General features: G+C 44.8%; 1 protein-coding gene across 1 annotated transcript; it reads right to left on the reverse strand.

Annotated features, from left to right (window-relative positions):
- Positions 1-1170: 1170 nt before the first annotated feature.
- On the reverse strand, positions 1171-2436 carry G0S2 (G0/G1 switch 2). The gene is made up of 2 exons (XM_083510017.1): positions 2305-2436; positions 1171-1880 (listed from the first exon to the last, which is right to left on the reverse strand). Exon 2 carries the CDS (start codon positions 1840-1842, stop codon positions 1525-1527), a length of 318 nt encoding a protein of 105 aa, XP_083366143.1. The 5' UTR covers positions 1843-1880; positions 2305-2436; the 3' UTR covers positions 1171-1524.
- Between the last annotated feature and the right edge of the window lie 16888 nt (positions 2437-19324).

The raw sequence follows: 19324 nt of genomic DNA on the forward strand, positions 1-19324 counted from the left end.
AAGTGTGAGCACATCCCCTTCTCAGACTGGATGTTATGGAATATGGATGATCAAAAGGCTGATGTCATCCTTGAATTCCACACAGACCTGAGTGGACTGTGCCTGCGAGTTAGTCCGATCCAGCACTTTGGTGACTCAGGCCAACTTGATGGGTACATGGCAGAAGTGACACCTCATTTCTTACAAACAACCCCAAAAACCAACCCATTGGAAATTCCTAAATCTAAAATTAGGCTGAATCTAATTATTAAATTATACTTGACCTAATTATCTATGATGTTTCCTCTATTTTCTGATGGAGTGTAGTCAAATTAGTAAGTTAACTATAATGTAACAATGTAAAGTGTATTATCAATATAAGGCAGCACCATGACTGAGGAAGTATACTCCAGAAGATCCCTTTGTAGAGCAAGCTACGTGCTAAAGCCAAAAGATGACAAAGCACAGAGCAAAGAGGAACTGCCTAATGAAGTTTCCAGCCTGGGAAAGGCACAGATGATCTAGTGAATTTGAAACACCAAATTAACTGACAAATATTTCATGATTTTTAAACATTGTATTGTTTCAATTTTTAAAAATTGGCAAAATGTGTGGGTTTTTGGAAACAGAACCAGGAAGTGTTCTTTTTTGGGTGATTTCCCCCAAAATGCTCAACAACTTTCCCAAGAAAAGCTCAACTTTTTGCATCTGGATTTCTACTTTTTGAAATATGGCAACCCTAGGCTATTGGGACATCTCCATTTCCCCCTCCTGATATATTCAGATTCCCTAGTACAGGGATGGAAAACATGTGCTTCCCCCCACCATATATTGCTAGGCCAGCTGGGCTTATGAGAGTTTTGAGTTCTATGCCCTATCGAAAGCCCCAAATTCCCCATTCTTGTTGTAGTATTCCGTTCCTAAATTACCAGCCAAATATTCCTGTATTCTGATGAAAGGTTTCAGAATTCAGACACTTAAACTCAACCCCAAACATATTTTTCCTTGGCAATGTCTCATTGATTGCTTCAGTAGCAGTGGATACCATTTCCCCCCTCAGTCAAGAGTGCTCAGGAACACAGACCAATTGCCCCAATCCTAAGCGTACTTTCATAAAACTAAGTTCTACAAAACCCAGAAAATGATGATGAAAGATCCCCCACCAATGCAAGATGACCAAAGCCAATAGTGTCAGGTATAAAATAGTTTATTTAAAATGAAAATGTATGTAAATTGTATGCATAGTTATCATAATAACAATAATATAAAAACAACCACCCCACACAAAGGTGGGTACAAGATGCTACAAGCTTCACATATCCATACCTAAAGAACAGGTACGTAGATTGGAATGGCTGTGTAGTTAAAACTGCTGCATGGCAGCAAAATAAAACTGTCTTGGTTTTAGGTATAGAGTCCATTTGCATCTCGCATACAAGTCACAGTTCTCTTGCCTTCTGGAAACTACACTGTCAAGAAGGAATGGGGCAAGGAATGTCCTGTGCATTTCATGTCACCATGTTCTTGCAGGCGCTGGGCGCGCTCTTATGATGCATGCTGCCGGTTCACCAAATTTCTCACTGCTAGCACCTGCTTGCTTTTTACCAGTGTTACACCCTCCTGTTTCTGAGGCACAGCCTCCTCTTTTGTCAGGGGGGTGGCAGGTCTCTCCTCTTCCTTCTCCCTCTCCTCTTCCTCCTGCCTCTCAGAGGCGAAGGGGCTGCAGACCGTCTCCACCAGGCCAATGACCACACCAAAGAACGTCAGCACGCTGCCCAGCATGTACAGCTTGACCATCTTCCCGTTGGGTTTCTGGCTGAGCATCTCTTTGGCAAAGGGAATCAGCTCCTGCATCGTCTCCATCGTTAGCTGAGGGAGTAGACACAGCGAGTCACAGAGACCTGCAGAGCAAAACGGAAAAGAGAAAGGACATCAGTTGCAGTTCAAAGGATGCCTCCCCCTCGCCAAAAAACCCCCACAAGCTGATCTGACTTTGAAGAAACCGACAGCATTTACAGAAGTGCAACTTACAATGGCCACATTATCTCTGCAATTGCAATGCAGTTCAGATTATCTACCTGTCTCACTGCAGGACGCATGCACCAGGCTTACCAATGCAAAAAGCATGGGGGCTCGGAGAATCCCGCCCCCCCAAGCAGCCCCACGCTTGCAAACCTTTAATTCGAGGAATTCAAATCGCGCTCTGCACAACCTCATCCCAAACTGGATCTAGGTGAACTGAGCCGCCAGCTATCGACCTATCTCAGCGCCTGTCGTTTAACATCCTGGTTTTGCTTTCAGAAAACAGAAATCCGTCGTACTCACCAGAACCACAGAGCTGTCAATCTTTGCCTCGAGAGATCTCTTGTTTAAGCAACAGCGGTGCTTTTTCTCTCTGCTCTTTAGATCCGACCAGGCACTCGGCGCTGCTCAGCTGTTGCCTTTGCAAGCGCGCAGCCTAGGCCTTTATATTCCCCACGCTGGGCGAAGCCCCGCCCCTGGCCCCAGTCAGCTTGCAAGAGGTCGCCCAGGCAGGCGGAGGGCCAAGGGGGCTGTACATGCGCCGAGCACGCCGCGAGCACACGGAGGGCTTAGGGGGCCGGACCCTCCCGGGACGCGCGAGCTGGCAAGGCGCAGGGTCGGGGTGGGCGCCAGCTGCCAGTGACCCGGGCAAGGAGACGGGAAGGGGGAGGCCCGTCTCCTGCGCCAGGAGAGAGGGGTGTAGTTGTGTGTCACGTAGCAAGCGGCGGGCCCTCAGACGGGATCTTTTCTTTTTGCAAAGGTCGGGGGGGGGGGGTTAGCCCATTTTGCTCAGCCAGGGAATAAGCAGGCGGAGACGTGCGCGGGTGCCAGTGTTAGGATGACCTTCACTCCCCCCACTCTAATAAAACAGTCTTGCGCTAAAGGGCATGAAGGCTTTGCAAGGAGGCTTAACCGGTGACTTGGCTTATATGCCTCTTCGTTTGCTTTGTTTCGTTCAGTTGAGTGATTGGGGTTATTAACCGGCCCCCAAGCGCAATGGTTTAAGAGCAGGTAACACACGCTGCGTCCAACAGCAACCAAATGCCCCCCAGTTGTTGCTGGGCTGCACCTCTCATCAGCCCCAGTCAATGCACTGGGATAGTGGCTCCTCTAATGACTCTGGGGTAGCTTTGTGGATAGGCAAAGCTTTGAACCCTGGTTTTCCTGAGCCAAACTGAGTCTGCAGACTCTGCCATACCTTAGATACCCAGTTTCTATATACAGTGGTACCTCTGGTTGCATACTTAATTCGTTCTGGAGGTCCGTTCTTAACCTGAAACTGTTCTTAACCTGAAGCACCACTTTAGCTAATGGGGCCTCCTGCTGCTGCCGTGCCGCCGCCGGCACGTGATTTCTGTTCTCATCCTAAAGCAAAGTTCTTAACCCGAGGTACTATTTCTGTGTTAGCGGAGTCTGTAACCTGAAGCATATGTAACCTGAAGTGTATGTAACCTGAAGTGTATGTAACCCGTAGTACCACTGTATCATAGAATTGTAGAGTTTTAAGGGACCTATATATGGGTGGGTGTGTTTCTCTTGTACCCCACCTTTCACTCATGGAGTTCCACTGCCCCCACTTTTTATCTTCACGTCAACCCTGTGAGATATGTTAGGCTGAGAGAGATTAACTGGCTCAACTTCACCCAGTGAGCTTCATGGCTGAGCGGGGATTTGAACCTGTGCCTTTATATGCCCCATCTGCACTATACAGTCATACCTTGGGTTACAGCCGCTTCAGGTTGTGTTTTTTCGGGTTGCAGACTGCCGAAACCCAGAAGTACTGGAACGGGTTACTTCTGGGTTTCGGCGGTCACGGATGCGTAGAAGTGCTAAATCGCACTTTGTGCATGCGCAGAAGTGCCGAATCGCAACCTGTGCGTGCGCAGACGCAGGTTGGGAACATTGCGGGTTGGGAACGTGTATCCCACACAGATCACGTTCACAACCCGAGCGTCCACTGCACATTTAAAGCAGTATTACACCACTTTAAACAGTCATGGCTCCCACCCCGCAAGAATCTTGGGAACTGGAGTTTGTTAAGGATGCTGAGAGTGGTTAGGAGACCCCTATTTTCCTCACAGAGTTACGACACTTGAGTCGTTTCACAACCAGTCCCTGTACTCTGGGAACTGTAGGTCTCTGTGGGGAATAGGGGTCTCTTAACCACTCTCAGCACCCTTAATAAGCTACAGTTCCCAGGATTCTTGGGAGAGTGGTATAACATTGTCTTCTTTGTGTGGTGCAGATGGGACCAAAACTTGTCACACTAACCACTACGCCACATTGGTTGTATGTAGGTTCTTTATGTTAAGGCCCTTCAGAGTGGGGACCAGCCACCTCTGAGCAGATCCTTCCAGCCCCTTCCTCCAGTGCTTGACTCATGTTTTTTTTTAAGGGGAAAGGCAAGCAACCCATGTTAGCATCGTTTCTGTTCTTGCCAGCTTTGAGAATGGTTTGGAGAAATTGCTCTTCTGGTACACAGGGCATGGTTTTCGGCCTTTTGGGATCTGTGTTCTATTTCTGTCCCTAAAGCCGCTGGGCACTCTTGCGTAAGCCTTTATGCCTCCCTCTCACCTCTCACCCACTAGCTGTGTTGTCTATTTGGATAATAAGGGGTTGCGAATGCATGCAGTCTGTTGCAAAAGTGTCTCTCATTGCAGCAGAGACCTTGTTGCTTTATCCAGATAAGGAAGGGTTGAAAAAAGTGAATCAGGGAAGGGTAGAGCTTGGTTTAGGCTTTCCAAATGAAAGTGTGGAGGACGGCCGATATCATGGTCGTGCCCACAGCACCCAACTTCCATGCACTGTATGCCTGAAAGGGTCGTCACATCAGCTGGCGTGACCACATTTCATGTTTTTAGAAATATGCTGAGGTACACCAACTGGTGCCAGGTGCAACACAATATCTCTTTTTTGGTGTGTGGAGTTGTAGAATCAGGTGCAAAATAGTGTTTAGGTGATAAAACCATTTATTTATTGTACCCCATGAGCTATACACCGATATTTTCTGTATTTACAGGTACAAATCTACATCTGAGCTAATACAAATCAAGGTTTGAGCAGCAAAACATCACCCACCTTTTGCATTTGTTAAACTGTTGGGAGTTAGAAACCCTTGCTGATCCACTGCAAGTCATCTAGCAATGTACCTACAGATCCCAATTTACCTTCAGTGTTCTCAAAGAGTTTAGACAGAATAGTGATTCACAAATGATTCCAGAAGTTGTTAACAGTTTGCAGGCAGAGATTCACTTCTAAACTGAGATTAGGGGACTCAGGCTACAATTTATGATCTGAGAATCCTACTTCTTCACCCCACATGTGTGGCAGCAGTTGGCTGGGCTTCCTCAGTAGTGGAAAAAAAAATCACTATTCTCATGTTCAGAAGCCATGTTTTATTATTCCACATATTCTAGGGATGAGCTCTGGCACTGAAAGCAAATTTTCCAGTGCCAAGCCATGGTGAGTTCTAATTCTGGTTGAAGCTAAACCTTGGGTGCTGTAGGACTGGTGGTTATGGTTTTTCCATACTGGAAAGTGATTAAAGGAAGGATCACTTCCATGTCAAGCAATTAAACCCATTTCCCCCCTGGGAACTGTAGCTATGTGAGGCAGTTAACTGCAGTTCTCAGAATTCTTTGGGTGATCCACATGCTTCAGATATGCTTTAAATGTACAGTGTGGATGTACCCCATGATCCTATTGTACCACTTCCTGTTCCATCATTTTGTGTGGCCATAAGACCCACTGAGGAGCAAGTGTGAACACTCAATGTATAAGAGGGAAAGATTTTGTATAGTGGCTGAAACACTTTAAGAAATCCAACATATTATTACAAGTCCAAACACCTTTTTTAGCCAATCCGTAGAATTGGGTTGCCTAACCATATTTCCATTTTATTGGTTTTTGCCAATATATATAATTGTAGAGTTGGAAGTGACCACAAGGCTCATCTAGTGCAACCCCTGCAATGCAGGAATCTTTTGCCCAATGTGAGGCTCAGACCCACGACCCTGAGATTAAGAGACCCATGCAGCTGTGAAGTTTCAAACAATATTACTCTGCCTGATGTCCTCTCTTTCTTGCATCTCCTTTTCTTCTTGTTTTAGAGAGATCTGACTGAAGTGTTTAGTTATTCCTTTTCTCCAGAAGCATTCTAATTTTTTTTGTTCCCAAGCAGATTGAGTTTGATCAGTTGGAGATGTAGAGGGAGATGTGTTTTAAATCTGAATACAGACATAGGTACAGACCCACATTTATAAAATATCCCCTCCCGGCAAAACTACTATATCTGAAAAAGAACACAGCAGTGAAACTATTAACAGGGATTTAAACTAAAATAATGCTGCATGCGACTATTTCCTTTCCCCTTTCTACAAAACTTTCCTTACGCAATGGGCTTTCCCTTCTCTAATAAGGAAACTATGCAGAAACCAACTGTCCCCCAGCAGCGAGTCAGAACGACCGCTCCCCACATTAAATGGGGGGCACCCTTTGCGTGGTCACACGCAGCCCCCTGGACCCTATGAGGCACCATTAGCACAGGCTTGGCTTCGCCTTCCCCAGGTGGGATACCTGGAGGTCTCCGCCTACCTCAGCCAGTTGCCCAATCCTGCCTGGGGAGACGTTGCCAAGGTAATCAGGCCAGGTAGGGGGAGGGACCACCCTGCCCACACAATAGGGGGAGGATCTTACCTGGGAATCCTCAATTGGCTCCAGAGCTTCTCCTGCCCTACCCACCCTCAGTTAAGACTTATTCTGCAGGTTAACCTTTTATTCACAGGTATGCTATGTTGAAGGGCTGGAAAGGAATTCTCCTGAATTGGCAGGTTAGCCTTTCCCATAGCAAAACGTCACAACTTTGGCGGTATCAGGCCTTGGGTGGAATCCTTTAGTCTATCTTCCCTAAATGGGGGTGGGCATGCAGCAGTGACCCACGCCCCCCTTCTCTTTGCGGTGGTGGTGATTCCAGGGTTCCCCATTAAAGTTGTTTTGAGGGGAGGCTTTGGCCGTATGCCTAGAGGTTGTCATTGCTCTCCCCTGCGACGGCGGCGTAACAGGGGTGGGCTCTCTCTGCTTGAACATATGTTCTCCAGAGCCAGCCCATTCCCCCCACAAACTGGATAACCCTGATGTTCCCCAGATCCCCGGCAGGGGACTGGGAAGGATAAACATCCAATGCCTGAGCCAAGATCTACCCACATCTGAAACATAATAAAGTTGTGGCCAATTTTAATCCCATAGCACGTTATCTTGAGTCGTTATTCCACATGGGGCTGCTCAGGGTTTGGGGGACTCTGCCTGTCCATGCAAATGGAAGGGATGCACATTCTGTGAAGGTGATAGTGAATCTCTCCCTGCCACTTTCACACTTCTTCACCTCCATCTCCAAATGAGCATTGCATCAGCAACATAAAGCAGGTTACATAAACTTTGGTAATACATTCTCTAACCTCAAGCTGCTATTAACCCATTTCACATAAATAGTAAATACGTTCTATATTTTGAAAGGCTGTGTCTCTGGAGGATGGGACAGATGCACAATCAACTCCAGTGCTGACACAAGGCATTTTCTCACATTTCCCCCCCCCCCCTGATGTGACTGTCAGCATTTGTTTTAAGGGTCAAACTGGGCAAGATGCAGTTAGCATTGTGTGGATGGCTTTAAAAAACTAAATAGCAAGTGTAGGAGGAAGCACTGAATCCCTTTGATCACTGTCTCAGATAGCCAATCCGCTTTTAACCCAAATGCAGCAGCTAGGTAAAAAGTGAGCACACTTCCCAGCATTCAATGTGCCCTGGTCTTGTGCTTGCCCTTTGCCCTCAACTGCTTGCACTGTTTTCAGTTGTGCTTATACACCCAGACATTTTTCCTGCGGTTGAGACAAGGATCTGATTTCAAAACAATATTTCCTTGCTAGCCTCACAGGACTTAGCTGGGCACTCTGCCTCTTATCAGTTTGAGTGCCCAGCAATGTGCTTGGGATGTCTAACTTTACTAATAGGGAGAGTGTTTCTACCTTGCTATTCTCAGACAGCAAAGCATTGGGGTACCTAAGGAACAGGCATATATAGAAAAATCCTTTCTCCTTGAACAGACCTTCTTAAAGAATTAGCATGGGCTTTGCCACATCAGATGGGTTACATCTCTAAACCACCTGTCTGACACTAATTATATTGTCCTCAAACTTTCCCTACTTAATTTCCTATCCCTGGAAGTTATCTTCTGTGTTAATGCTCACTTTTCAGTCCACAAAGAGGAAAATATACTTTAAACATGTTAATCGACAGTAACCTTTGGTGCCAAATTGGAGCCCAAGATAAGAGGTTGTTGTTTTTTTTAATCAAGCAGTCAGACCAGAAAGCTGTTTACATGCTGCAGAATGTTTCAGCTGTGTCTGGGAACCAATGTAAGCAACCTGGAATTTAAAGCATTGATTGCAGCCTGTTCTCTGTTTCACACATTATCCGGCGGCAAGGGTAGGGAACCAAAGCCAGTCCTGACCACCAGTTGCATGCACTGGAGGAGGAAGAGGAGTGCGGGGGGGAGCACTCCACCCCCGTAGTGCGATCCTGGCAGGGTGCCATCGCGGCTGCTCCCTGACCGTGTTGGGCGCCATGCCCCCGCAGGTGGTGCACCCCGCCTCAGGACGTGCGCCTTGCCCCTGCAGGCAGCACACCCTGCCCCCAGGGTGTGCTCCCACTACCGCCTGCTCTCTGCCCCCCGGTGCTGGAGCATGAAGCTCCGCCACTGGTTGCATGTATCTGTGTTGCACAGCTTGTAAAACATAAGGTTTTTGCATCCGTATTCCAACTTTTTGCATGCACATTTTAAATACTTGAATGTGAGAAATAGCCATTGGTTTCACACCATTTCCATCCAAAGGTCCCAGGAGTGGGGAACTGATTTGGATGGTCCACCCCTAGAGATTAATGGAATCTGGTAGATGCTCTGGGGAATTTCCGGATGCTCTGGGGAATTTCCCAGGAGACAGACCAGGTGCTCCATGTTTCACTGTAAAATGGCTCCCAAGGGTTCTCTTTGTTGCTGCAGAGCCCACATTGCTGCTTGTTCTACTGAGGAGCTGCAGACAGTGACACATGCTGGAGTGCAGGTAGTGGAAAACTCACTCTGAAGGTGTCTGGACACATGTTAGGTTACATATTTTTGTTTACCAATTGACAGTGAAAGCTTCAAAGGCAATTCAATGCCTTCGCTGGGTCATACCAAAAGTGGTGGATGGGCCCCTGGAGCATAGCGCTTTGAGCATAAAGTCTCCCAGCTCCTTAGTGCATTGGATGTTCCCGAATTGTAACTCCGGTCAAGGCGTCCAATGTAGCATCTTCTCACATTTTATGTTATTAAGCTCAGTTTATGAGGCTTGATGACTATGGCCAGCACTGTTGCGATAATGTGGCCAGCTTCCTTGACGCCCATCCACCCCGGCTGGTAATGGCCAGTTGGATGGTCAGGGGTCTTGCTCAGGTTGGTTCAGGCAAATGCATCTCTATGTGATGGATTTGTGTCTTCTGCAACAAGAATTCAAAAACGTTCCTGAATAACCAGGCATTTGTGGGTGAGATGTTTTCAGTGTTCCTCCCTCTTAGTTTCAATGTATCTGCGTGGATTCTCTGTTTGTTTCTATGTTGCTGTGGAGTGCCTTGGGCAAGATAGAGCGACCAAGAAATGCAATAAATAAAAATAAATAAACAGCAAATTGCTTCCCCTTTGTGACAAACCAAAATCTGCTGCTTTGCTCTGCCTTATCCTAGGGCCAGCTTTGGAGCTGGTATAACACCCTTACTCTTCAGAAGACTCATTTTAAGAAAAACAGAAACATTTGGGGATCTGTTGACGTATTTCCTACATCTTATCTAGGTTGGTCCTCAAGTGTCTCATAGAATCTGAGTGACCATTTAGGCCCATTTCTGTATATACCTGCACATGAAATCCCTTCATGTTTAGGAGGCACCTGAGTACATGAGAGTTCCTGATCATAGAATCATAGAATTGTAGAGTTGGAAGAGGCCCTGTTGAGTCATGATGCTTTTTTAATCTTCCAGTCAGACCCTTATATGGATTTTTAATATGGATATTTAATAGGAATAAGCATTAAAGAGACACTTTGCATTGGTATCAAATACTGTACCAAATTCTAACCTAGCTAGATACAGCCAACCATTTGAGCCACAGAGTTCAGGACATAACCCGAACAACTTGCAGGGTTCAGAGTACCATTTCTGCCAGGCTACTACAATAACTGGTGGCTGGGCAGGGTTCTAACCTCCTCCTGTGTATTTGCACCAACCATAGGGGTGTGCTTATCAGAGGATAAGGAGGCTGATGGTGGCCAGATGGCTGCTATTGTAATTGCCCACAATGTCCTGGAATGACACAGCACCTCTTTGGAGCATTGTAGGCAGTTGCCGTGGCAACCACATGGCACTCAGAACTGTGGAACAGAGAGTCAGAAGAATCTTTCTTTGCATCAGCCACTAGCCATAGCAATAAAATAAAATAAAATGTACTGAAGACAGAGGTGAAAACTTAACTATACACAATACATTCTGGAGATTTACATCAATAATTAAATAATAGATCTTATTCTAATTGCCACGGCTAATTTTTTTTTGCATTTTTTGCTGCCTCTTCTGGCATACAATATCAGGCCTGCTGGAGAATGCTTTTAATGTTCCAGTGTGTACTATCGGACCCAATGAATGGATGCAATATTATTGTTCACTCGATATCATGGGCAAAATGATGAGGTCAACCAAACAACAGATTCTTTGGAAAACTTACCAGACTGGCCTCCAGTATCTATAACTGAGGTCAATAACCTTATTTCACAGTTAAAAAATAATAAAGCGCCAGGCCTAGGGGATCACATCAGAAATATGCAAAAGGGAAAAGCGCCTCAAAGCACCAAGATTATGACATGCTTTTTTCCCATATAAAAGGTGGCAATCATATACCATCAGACCTGAAGTGTTTAAAGCTAAACCCCCAGCACAGTTATTGTATGGGGCTCAGATTTGGACAGGCGCTCACCTTGAATCTACAGAAATTGTTTAATCTAAAGCAATTTTTTTCTGTTCCATCCTGTGTTCCAAATGCTTCATTGCACTTGGAGGTTAATTTGTTGAATTACAGATTTGATGTAGGATATTTAATTATTGGCTTCAGCTAAATTTAAACTCCACTGGTCTACTACCCTTAGTATCGCAAGAGTTATGAGTGCGCTTGGTCTAAAATCGTCAGCTGTGGAACAGGTGGCTGAAGGCTGTGGTGTCAGCAGCACAGTGCCCTTGGCACCTGCCTGTGGATTGCCACCTGCTGTAGCTCCAGCCCTGCTTTCTGCATTAATGTGCTTTGCCAGGGAACCTCTGGGCATAGCAGAAGACTTTGTGGTTTGTTGTAGGGTGCACATAAAACCCCGGCCCGATTCCTTGGATCTCATCATTGCCTAATATGCACCAAGCATACTTACAGGAACACCACATTGCAGAGGAAGTGAGTATCAAGTTGCCTTTCGGGGGAAAGTTGCCTGCCACCACTAATATTTCTTATTGAGCAAGTCTCAGGCTTCTTTGAAACACAGCCTGACCGCTGTGAGGATAAGATGCTGAAGAATTCAAGGGAGCTCATATGTAGAGTTTGTAGTCAGTTATTGGAAGTGATTTCTCTACACTCAGCCTGTTGAGTAATGCCCAGTCCTAGAAGTAACTTGTGTCAAAGCACACATGTCTGTGAGGAAGTGGGAACTCCTTTTGCTACGTGCAGTTTGGGTGCACAGGGTATGAATGACTCAGAATTTAGCAATAATTGGGAGGGTGGCTTTAAGTCATGAGAAAGATAAGACACTGGTCTTACGAAGTTTACCATGTGAAATCCTTAAAACTGCCCTGTTTGCACAGTGAAAACCCTTCTTTGCTCAACTATTACATATCGTATTCACAGAGTAGTAAACGTGTGTTTTTCACACATAGTGATCTAAATGCACTTACTGTACTTTTCTCTCTGAAAATGCCTTTCTCATTAACAAAACTGTTCTCTCCATATTTGGTCTTGGCTCTGGCCTATCCACTGCCTCATGTGGCCCTTGGGTGTCTGAGTGTAGAGTCTGCTTTCAACACCAGTGATCTTACGTTCAAGCTAAAGTTAGAAAGAAACATAATATGAAAGTTAATTATCCAGTGGTGGGGAGGGTAGAAATCCAAAACCTCATGCAATACACTAGTGCAAGAAGCATAATGGATTCTGAATAGGGTTGCCAGGTCAGGAGCATCCCAGACCCTTAGGATGGCCCCCAGTGATGTCGCAGGGTGGGCCCTGGAGATGGAAGTTAATTGGGAGAAGGGAGAAGAAAAGGGCAGACCCCTCAGAACATCTATGTTATAATTTGTCGCCAGCTGTTGCTGGGCTAAAGCTTGCAAGCTACATGCACATTCGTCTTCTTTTTCTGCTTCAATACTTTATTATGAAGTTAAAACAATCCAGTAAGAAATATGAAATAAAATAAAGAAAAAGAGAGAGGAAAGTACAAACCCTTGACCATAAAAAATCAAGGTTCACAGCCAGTACATCATAAAACAAGGTACATTCTCAAGAGACTGCACATTGAATTACATGTTACAACATAAACCAATCTGATACAGGAAGAGTACAAAGGGATTTCTGCCCAAGTAATTTGGGACTGAAGTGTTCAGTCATGAACACTCAGGTTGACAGACTGTGCCTTAGTAATGAACTGGACCCCCATCATCAAACTGCCGTGAAGCCCCCCTGAAGGACTGATGCATTACCCAGTTATTCCTATTTATCAAGGTTTAAGGGCTGCACCAATTTGGGTCAATTGCCCCCTAGATACTGTCTCACCAATTGGCATTTGCAAGATTACACCAGCATGCAGGAAAAGACTTGAAGAATAAGAGAGTTCCTCAGGCTTTGTTAACAGCTTGTAGAGCATGGAATCAGCTAGGAACCTCTCATGAATATTATTAGGTTTTTCTTTTCTTGCAGAGCTAAAAAAAGTTGGAAGGCAAGGAAGCAATGGGGAGCGAGGGGTCACCAATGTGGCCCCCATGGGCACCCATGTGTCTGCAGATGCCTCCACTGGGTCCCCTATGAAAGAAGAGTTATTGAAAGAAGAGTTCTGTTGTATCCAATAGAATAGGTGGCAGTGTGGGCTTGGTGGTGGTACATGTGGGAGTGCCCACCATGGTTTTTTTTTAATAAATCTTGGTAGTGTTATTCAGATCTGTTGCTTTCTCATTCATTACTTCCAGTGATGATACCTTTATTCTCTTCCAGTAGACTTCCTCAATTGCAGTCCTGGTTGAGGGGCTGTAAATAGTTAAAGAAGGGCATCTGACAAAGGGCATTTCAAACATAGGTTGAACACAGGGCTGAATGAAGCTGAGATGACATATTAAATGTATTTATTTGGGAGCAAGTTCCATTGAATTCAGTGGGCCTTATATAGCATCACACTGTCATCATGCTGTTAAGTAGGGCAGGCGATTCTCAAGTGGGGGGTGACACACAAGAGGGACAGAAATGTGCTTGTTGAAACATTAAACAACCATGATAATGTATCCATTGATTTATGCCTGTTGGAAAGGAGATCCCATTGATTTCCCCTTCTCTAGAAGTGGCTTACCTGGTGAGGTGGAGCATGCAGTGCATGCTTCCTGGCAGGTGAGTTGCTGCTGCTTACTGGGAATGACCAGGCAGTGGGTATGTTGCCATGGCACAGGTGCACCAGTGGAAGTGCCGGATTGACTCCACTGGTGCACCAGTGCATCCTCTCTCTTCCTTTGCCCATCTTTTTCCCGGTAATTGACAGCCACACACCTGCCAGAAGCTAGTGTTGCAGCTCTGCCTCATTAGGCAAGCCACTTCTGCCTCTCTCTTAGCCCATGATATCAGAGCAAAGACTAATAAGGAAGCATTTGGATTCTTGATGCAGCCCACACTGTGGCTGATAGGTGTAGAGAATCTTCATTATTGCCCAGAAAGCCCAGTCCCATTTCTGGGTGTTTGCCTACTAGAGAAAAGGGTGAATGGAGTGCTAAGAGATTTTGATTGTGTTGTAAGGCCCGATCATTCTTCTGATATATTGTATAGCTGTTCTTCTGTGTAAAAGACTTGTGAGCAGGACTCAAACAAGGTAGCAAGGTAAAAAGGAGGACAGAGGTCATGTACCATTTTTGTAGTTGAAGGGGCAATTGATTCACTCAAGTGCAAATCAAGAGCTCAAGGATAGCCAATCGAATGCAAAAAGCAATTGCAAAAGAAGTCTGAAAAATCCTGGGATAAAGGGGCAGAAGAAGTGAAATAACTACACGTTGGTGAGTGTGTGATGATCATGACTCATGAGCAGCAAGAAGCAGTGATACTGCAAAACAACCACCCAACTAAACAAAAAACCCTAATGTGGATCAGGCACTGCTGAAATTCCCTCTCTTACACAACTTTGTAAGGTACGTGACCTCTGTCCTCCTTTTCCCTGGGATGCTCAAAATCCAACTGAGTGTATCCCAAGCTTGGAAAACACAGCAGTAAATGTTCAATAAAACTGGAGTCCATTCTTGTCGCATTCACTCTTAGTTTTCAATCAGTCATAGTCGACTCTCTCATTAACTTTTGTAGCAAAGTCCTTCCCAACTTTACTATCTGCACTTCCATTTTATTGAATTGCCATTGTAGCTCTCTGAAAAGAAGAGCTACAATTTTTTTTTGTTTTTTTAGGGCGTTCTACCCAATTATTTGTGCTGAGGAGAACAGAAGTAGTGGAGGGAGAAGCATAACCATTGCCACTAGTAGCCATCAGTAGCCCTCTCCCTCCATGAATTTGTCTAATCTTCTCTTGAAGTCACCCAAGTGGTGGTCTTCGACTGCATCCTGTGGCATCAAGTTCCATAGTTTGTGTGTGGAAAAGTGCTTTCTTTTTCTCCATTCTGAATCTTCCAATGTTCAGCTTCATTGGATTGCCTTGAATTTTAATATTATGAGAGAATCTGAGAAAATGAATGATGGTGTCATGCATATTATAAAAGCTTTCTGAGATGGAACAGCAAGCCAGTAAAAGATTGTGCCTCTGAGTTTTTCTTGAAGTCTGTTCCATTGTCTCTGGGTACATGCTTGAGTGCAGAAAGAAAAGAGAGTACAGTATATGAGTCTGAGAGGTTCAGGATCTCAGGATAATACTTGCCACAAGAACATTGTGTTCTTCAATGCAGTGAACACCGAGTCACAAAAATAATCACCCGCACTGCTATCCTAAACATATTTGCATTGTTTGCAAACAGGCCTGTCGTAGTAAGGTCTGCTTCTGTGCTTAGTTGTTCTGGTGTGGTGCAGTATTGCTGCAACCAACTAATGCCTGCCTTCATTCCCGCAGCTGGATCCTATGTAAGTTTACTTGGAAGTATTTCCCACTGAGTTCAGTGTATGTAAGATTGCTGCTTTACTTAGATAAACATCATTGTGAGGTTGCTGCAAGAAACAGTTAAGTAAATTTGGCTCACCAAGGGTGGCATATTTTCTCATCTTAAGAGCACAGATTAAGACAGGGTTCTCATCCCAGTTTTTGGCTGCAACCACAAGGGTGGTCATTGGGCTAATAATAATAATAATAATAATAATAATAATAATAATAATACCCCACCCATCTGGTTGGGTTTCCCTAGCCGCTCTGGGTGGCTTCCAGCACATATGAAAACATAATAAACATCAAACATTCAAAACTTCCCTGGTACAGGGCTGCCTTTAGAATATGCGTACTAGCTGCAGATGCAGTCACAATGAAAAATATTATACAAGTCATCAAAACAAAATGATTCAGTGTTTGTGTTTAAAGTAGTTTATGATCAGGTTTGAGCAACTGTGGCTACAATGTTGGTGAGGTGGGCAAACTTCTTTTTGTTTGGTTGATTATATTTTTCATGTGGTCACAAGATACAGAAAACTCCCTTATACTGAGTCAGACAGTTCAGTGCATCTGGCTCAATATTTGTCCATTCAGCTAGCAGACGCTCCAGAGTTTCAGGAAGGGGTCTCCTAATCTGGAGAAGCCAGGAATTGAACCAGGTGCCTTCTGCATATCTTTCTAAAGAAGCTAGATGAAGGGTCAGCAACATACTGCCTTCCAGAAGTTGCCCCTCACAGTGGCCTCCCATCATCCCTGACCATCCCTGGAGTCCAAAGACATTTTCGCAGTGCAGATGAACAATTGGCTCACTCTTTGAGGACCACTTTTGATTTCAAACCACAGGATGAGGGAAGCAACATAACAAGCCAGTATTTTATCACTGGAAATAAACCATGGAAAAATCCACACCTTATTTAGACTTCATATTTATCAGATGGTTTACATCTCCATGAAAGCCAGTATATATATACCAGTCAAAACCTGATTGTGTTGAGTACTCAGGTGGCTAAATAACACAGTCAGTTTAGTGCTGGACCAGCGGTATAATGCAGGTGACTGCTGAATTTAGGGAGCTGCTCAATAGAAGGTCCTGCCTTCCCAGCTGCATCCTCTTTCTGATGTGCGCATGGGCTGGTTGTTTGGAAGAGGCTTGTCTCATTGCTGAGCACAAGTTCCCAGGACTGGGATAAATGGCACAGCTCCTTATCAGCCACCTTTGCGAACAAAGGCCCGTGGTGAGGAAAGTGTCCTTCCATAATCTTTATAGCTGCAATAGGACCTGGAGCTGCTCATGTCTGCAGACACATGAGCGGAGAGCAAGCACTGAGCTGGCTGCTGATCTGTTGTTTCATTAAGGATTTTGTGTTGTAAAGTTATATGGCCCAGCCAAACTCCTTACTGATCTTTAGTGTTTGTAAACATTCCATAGTCTTTAGTGTAGTCCTGGTGACGTGGGGCATCCTGGTCAGGCCATCAGCCGCCTTAAAGAGACATTGACAAGCATATGAGCCATGCTATGCCTTTGCTTACAGTTACAGTTACAGTTACACCATGGTATTCAGTTCTCACCAGGAAGGCGTTTTTTAAGGCAGGCTCAGGGGCAGACGTGGGTGGCGCTGTGGGTTAAACCACAGAGCCTAGGACTTGCCGATCAGAAGGTTGGCGGTTCGAATCCCTGCGACGGGGTGAGCTCCCGTTGCTCGGTCCCTGCTCCTGCCAACCTAGCAATTCAAAAGCACTTCAAAGTGCAAGTAGATAAATAGGTACCGCTCCGGTGGGAAGGTAAACGGCGTTTCCGTGTGCTGCTCTGGTTCGCCAGAAGCGGCTTAGCCATGCTGGCCACATGACCCAGAAGCTGTACGCCGGCTCCCTTGGCCAATAAAGCAAGATGAGCACTGCAACCCCAGAGTCGGTCACGACTGGACCTAACGGTCAGGGGTCCCTTTACCCTTTACCTTTACAGGGGCAGAAGCCCTGTCAAGCAAGTGCAAGGTTACCTTCAGATGATTGGTTTGGGGTCCATCTATTCTAGAGAAATCCTTTCCCAGTTTGTGTCAGAGTCTGTAGTCAAATACTCAAGGCTCTGCAGGTGCTCATGCAGGACAGGAGGGAAGCTGTGGACAAAGGATTCCAATAGCAGAAGGATGGAGTGGGACAACCTAGGAGTATTGGTCAGGAATGTGGAAAGAATGGCAGTGAGCAGAAGTCCCAAAAAGCTGTTGTTTCTCTTGGCCAGATTGAAGTAGGAATTTCAGTAGGGAAAATTCCTCAAAAACAATTACCGTATTTATAGAGGCTGCAAAAGAATAGGGAACACGAAGGGCAGAATTTCCTATCTTGTCAGTGCAAGGATTTCTGTTTGTTCAGGGGGAGTTTCTCTTCTACCACTATGCATGCAACCTCCCCAAATCTGCTCCAAGAGGGATGGGGGAACCTCTAGAACAGCTTTGGGGGGGATGTTCAGGGGGAGGATATCCCATTCTGCAGGCAGAAATCCTTGCACTCTTAGTGCTACATTGGATACATCCTGAAATCAAGAATGCAGTGCTTTTTTTTTGCCGAGCCTCAGAATATTTCCTTGTGGAATTTTCAAAGGGGAGAGCCATGGCTCAGTGGCAGAACACACATTTTGCATGCAAAAGGTCCATCATTGGCATCTCCAAGTATAGCTGGGATAGTCACCCATCTGAAATCCTGATGTGTCACTGCTGATCAGTGTAGACAATACAGCGGTACCTCGGGATGCGAACGGGATCCATTCTGGAGCCCCGTTCGCATCCTGAACACAACGTAAGCCGAAACGGCACATCTCTCTGTGTGTGGGTCGTGTTTTGCCGCTTCTGCACATGTGCATGGCATCATTTTGAGCATCTGCGCATGCGCGAGCATCGAATCCCGGAAGTAATGCACTCCGTTACTTCCGGGTTGCCACGGAGCGCAACTCGAACGCACACAACCCGAAGCACATTCAACCCGAGGTATGACTGTACTGAGCTGTATGGATCTCCCCAACCCCCCCATAACATTTTATTAATTTCTCAACAATAGCAAAAATACTGTAAAAGAAACAACAATAACAAATCAAAACAGTATGACTTCCCCCTATTCCCTTTCTGCATTTCATTGTATATCAACGTGCTGCATGTCCATTGTGAAATTTTAACCATTTGAATTACTTATTATCCATTCATAATAATCTTAAAGTAATCTTAAAACCCTGCTAATGTATTAACCTGTGTACATTGCTTCTGTATATATGCAATAAAGTCCTTCATTATTCCTTAAATTCATTGTTGTCTCTTCCTCTTAATTTCATTGTCAATTTTGCCATTTCAGCATATTCTGTTAATTTAACTTGCCAATCTTCTGTAGCTTGGGACACTTTCTTTTTTCCAATGTTGTGCTAATAATGTTCATATGGCTGTACTTGCATACATAAACAAATTCTTTTGTGATCTTGGTAAATCCACTCCTCTAATGCCTAGTAGGAAAGCTTCTGGTTTTTTTTAACAAAGGTTATTTTAAACATCTTTTTCATTTCATTATAAATCATTTCCCAATATTTCTTAACAATTTTACAGTCTCACCACATATGAAAAATGTCCTTTCTGTTGCTTTACATTTCCAACACTTGCTTTCTTTAGTTTTGTACATTTTTGCTAATTTGACAGGAGTTAGATACCATCTGTACATCATTTTCATATAATTTTCTTTAATTGCCACAGATGCATGAATTTCATCTCATTCTTCCATAGTTTTTCCCATTCCTCCACCTGGATATTGTGTCCCACACCTTCTGCTCATTTAATCATGACTGATTTAACCTGTTCATCTTTCGTTTCCCATTCCAGCAACAGATTGTACATTTTTGATATTAGTTTCTTATC

The sequence above is a fragment of the Podarcis liolepis genome (genome assembly GCF_965112155.1).
Source record: "Podarcis liolepis genome assembly, chromosome: 6".
Classification (NCBI taxonomy): Eukaryota; Metazoa; Chordata; class Lepidosauria; order Squamata; family Lacertidae; genus Podarcis; species Podarcis liolepis.

Coding starts and splice junctions, on each gene's coding strand:
- G0S2 (XM_083510017.1), bottom strand. CDS start 1,842: ATGGAGACGATGCAGGAGCTGATTCCCTTTGCCAAAGAGATGCTCAGC.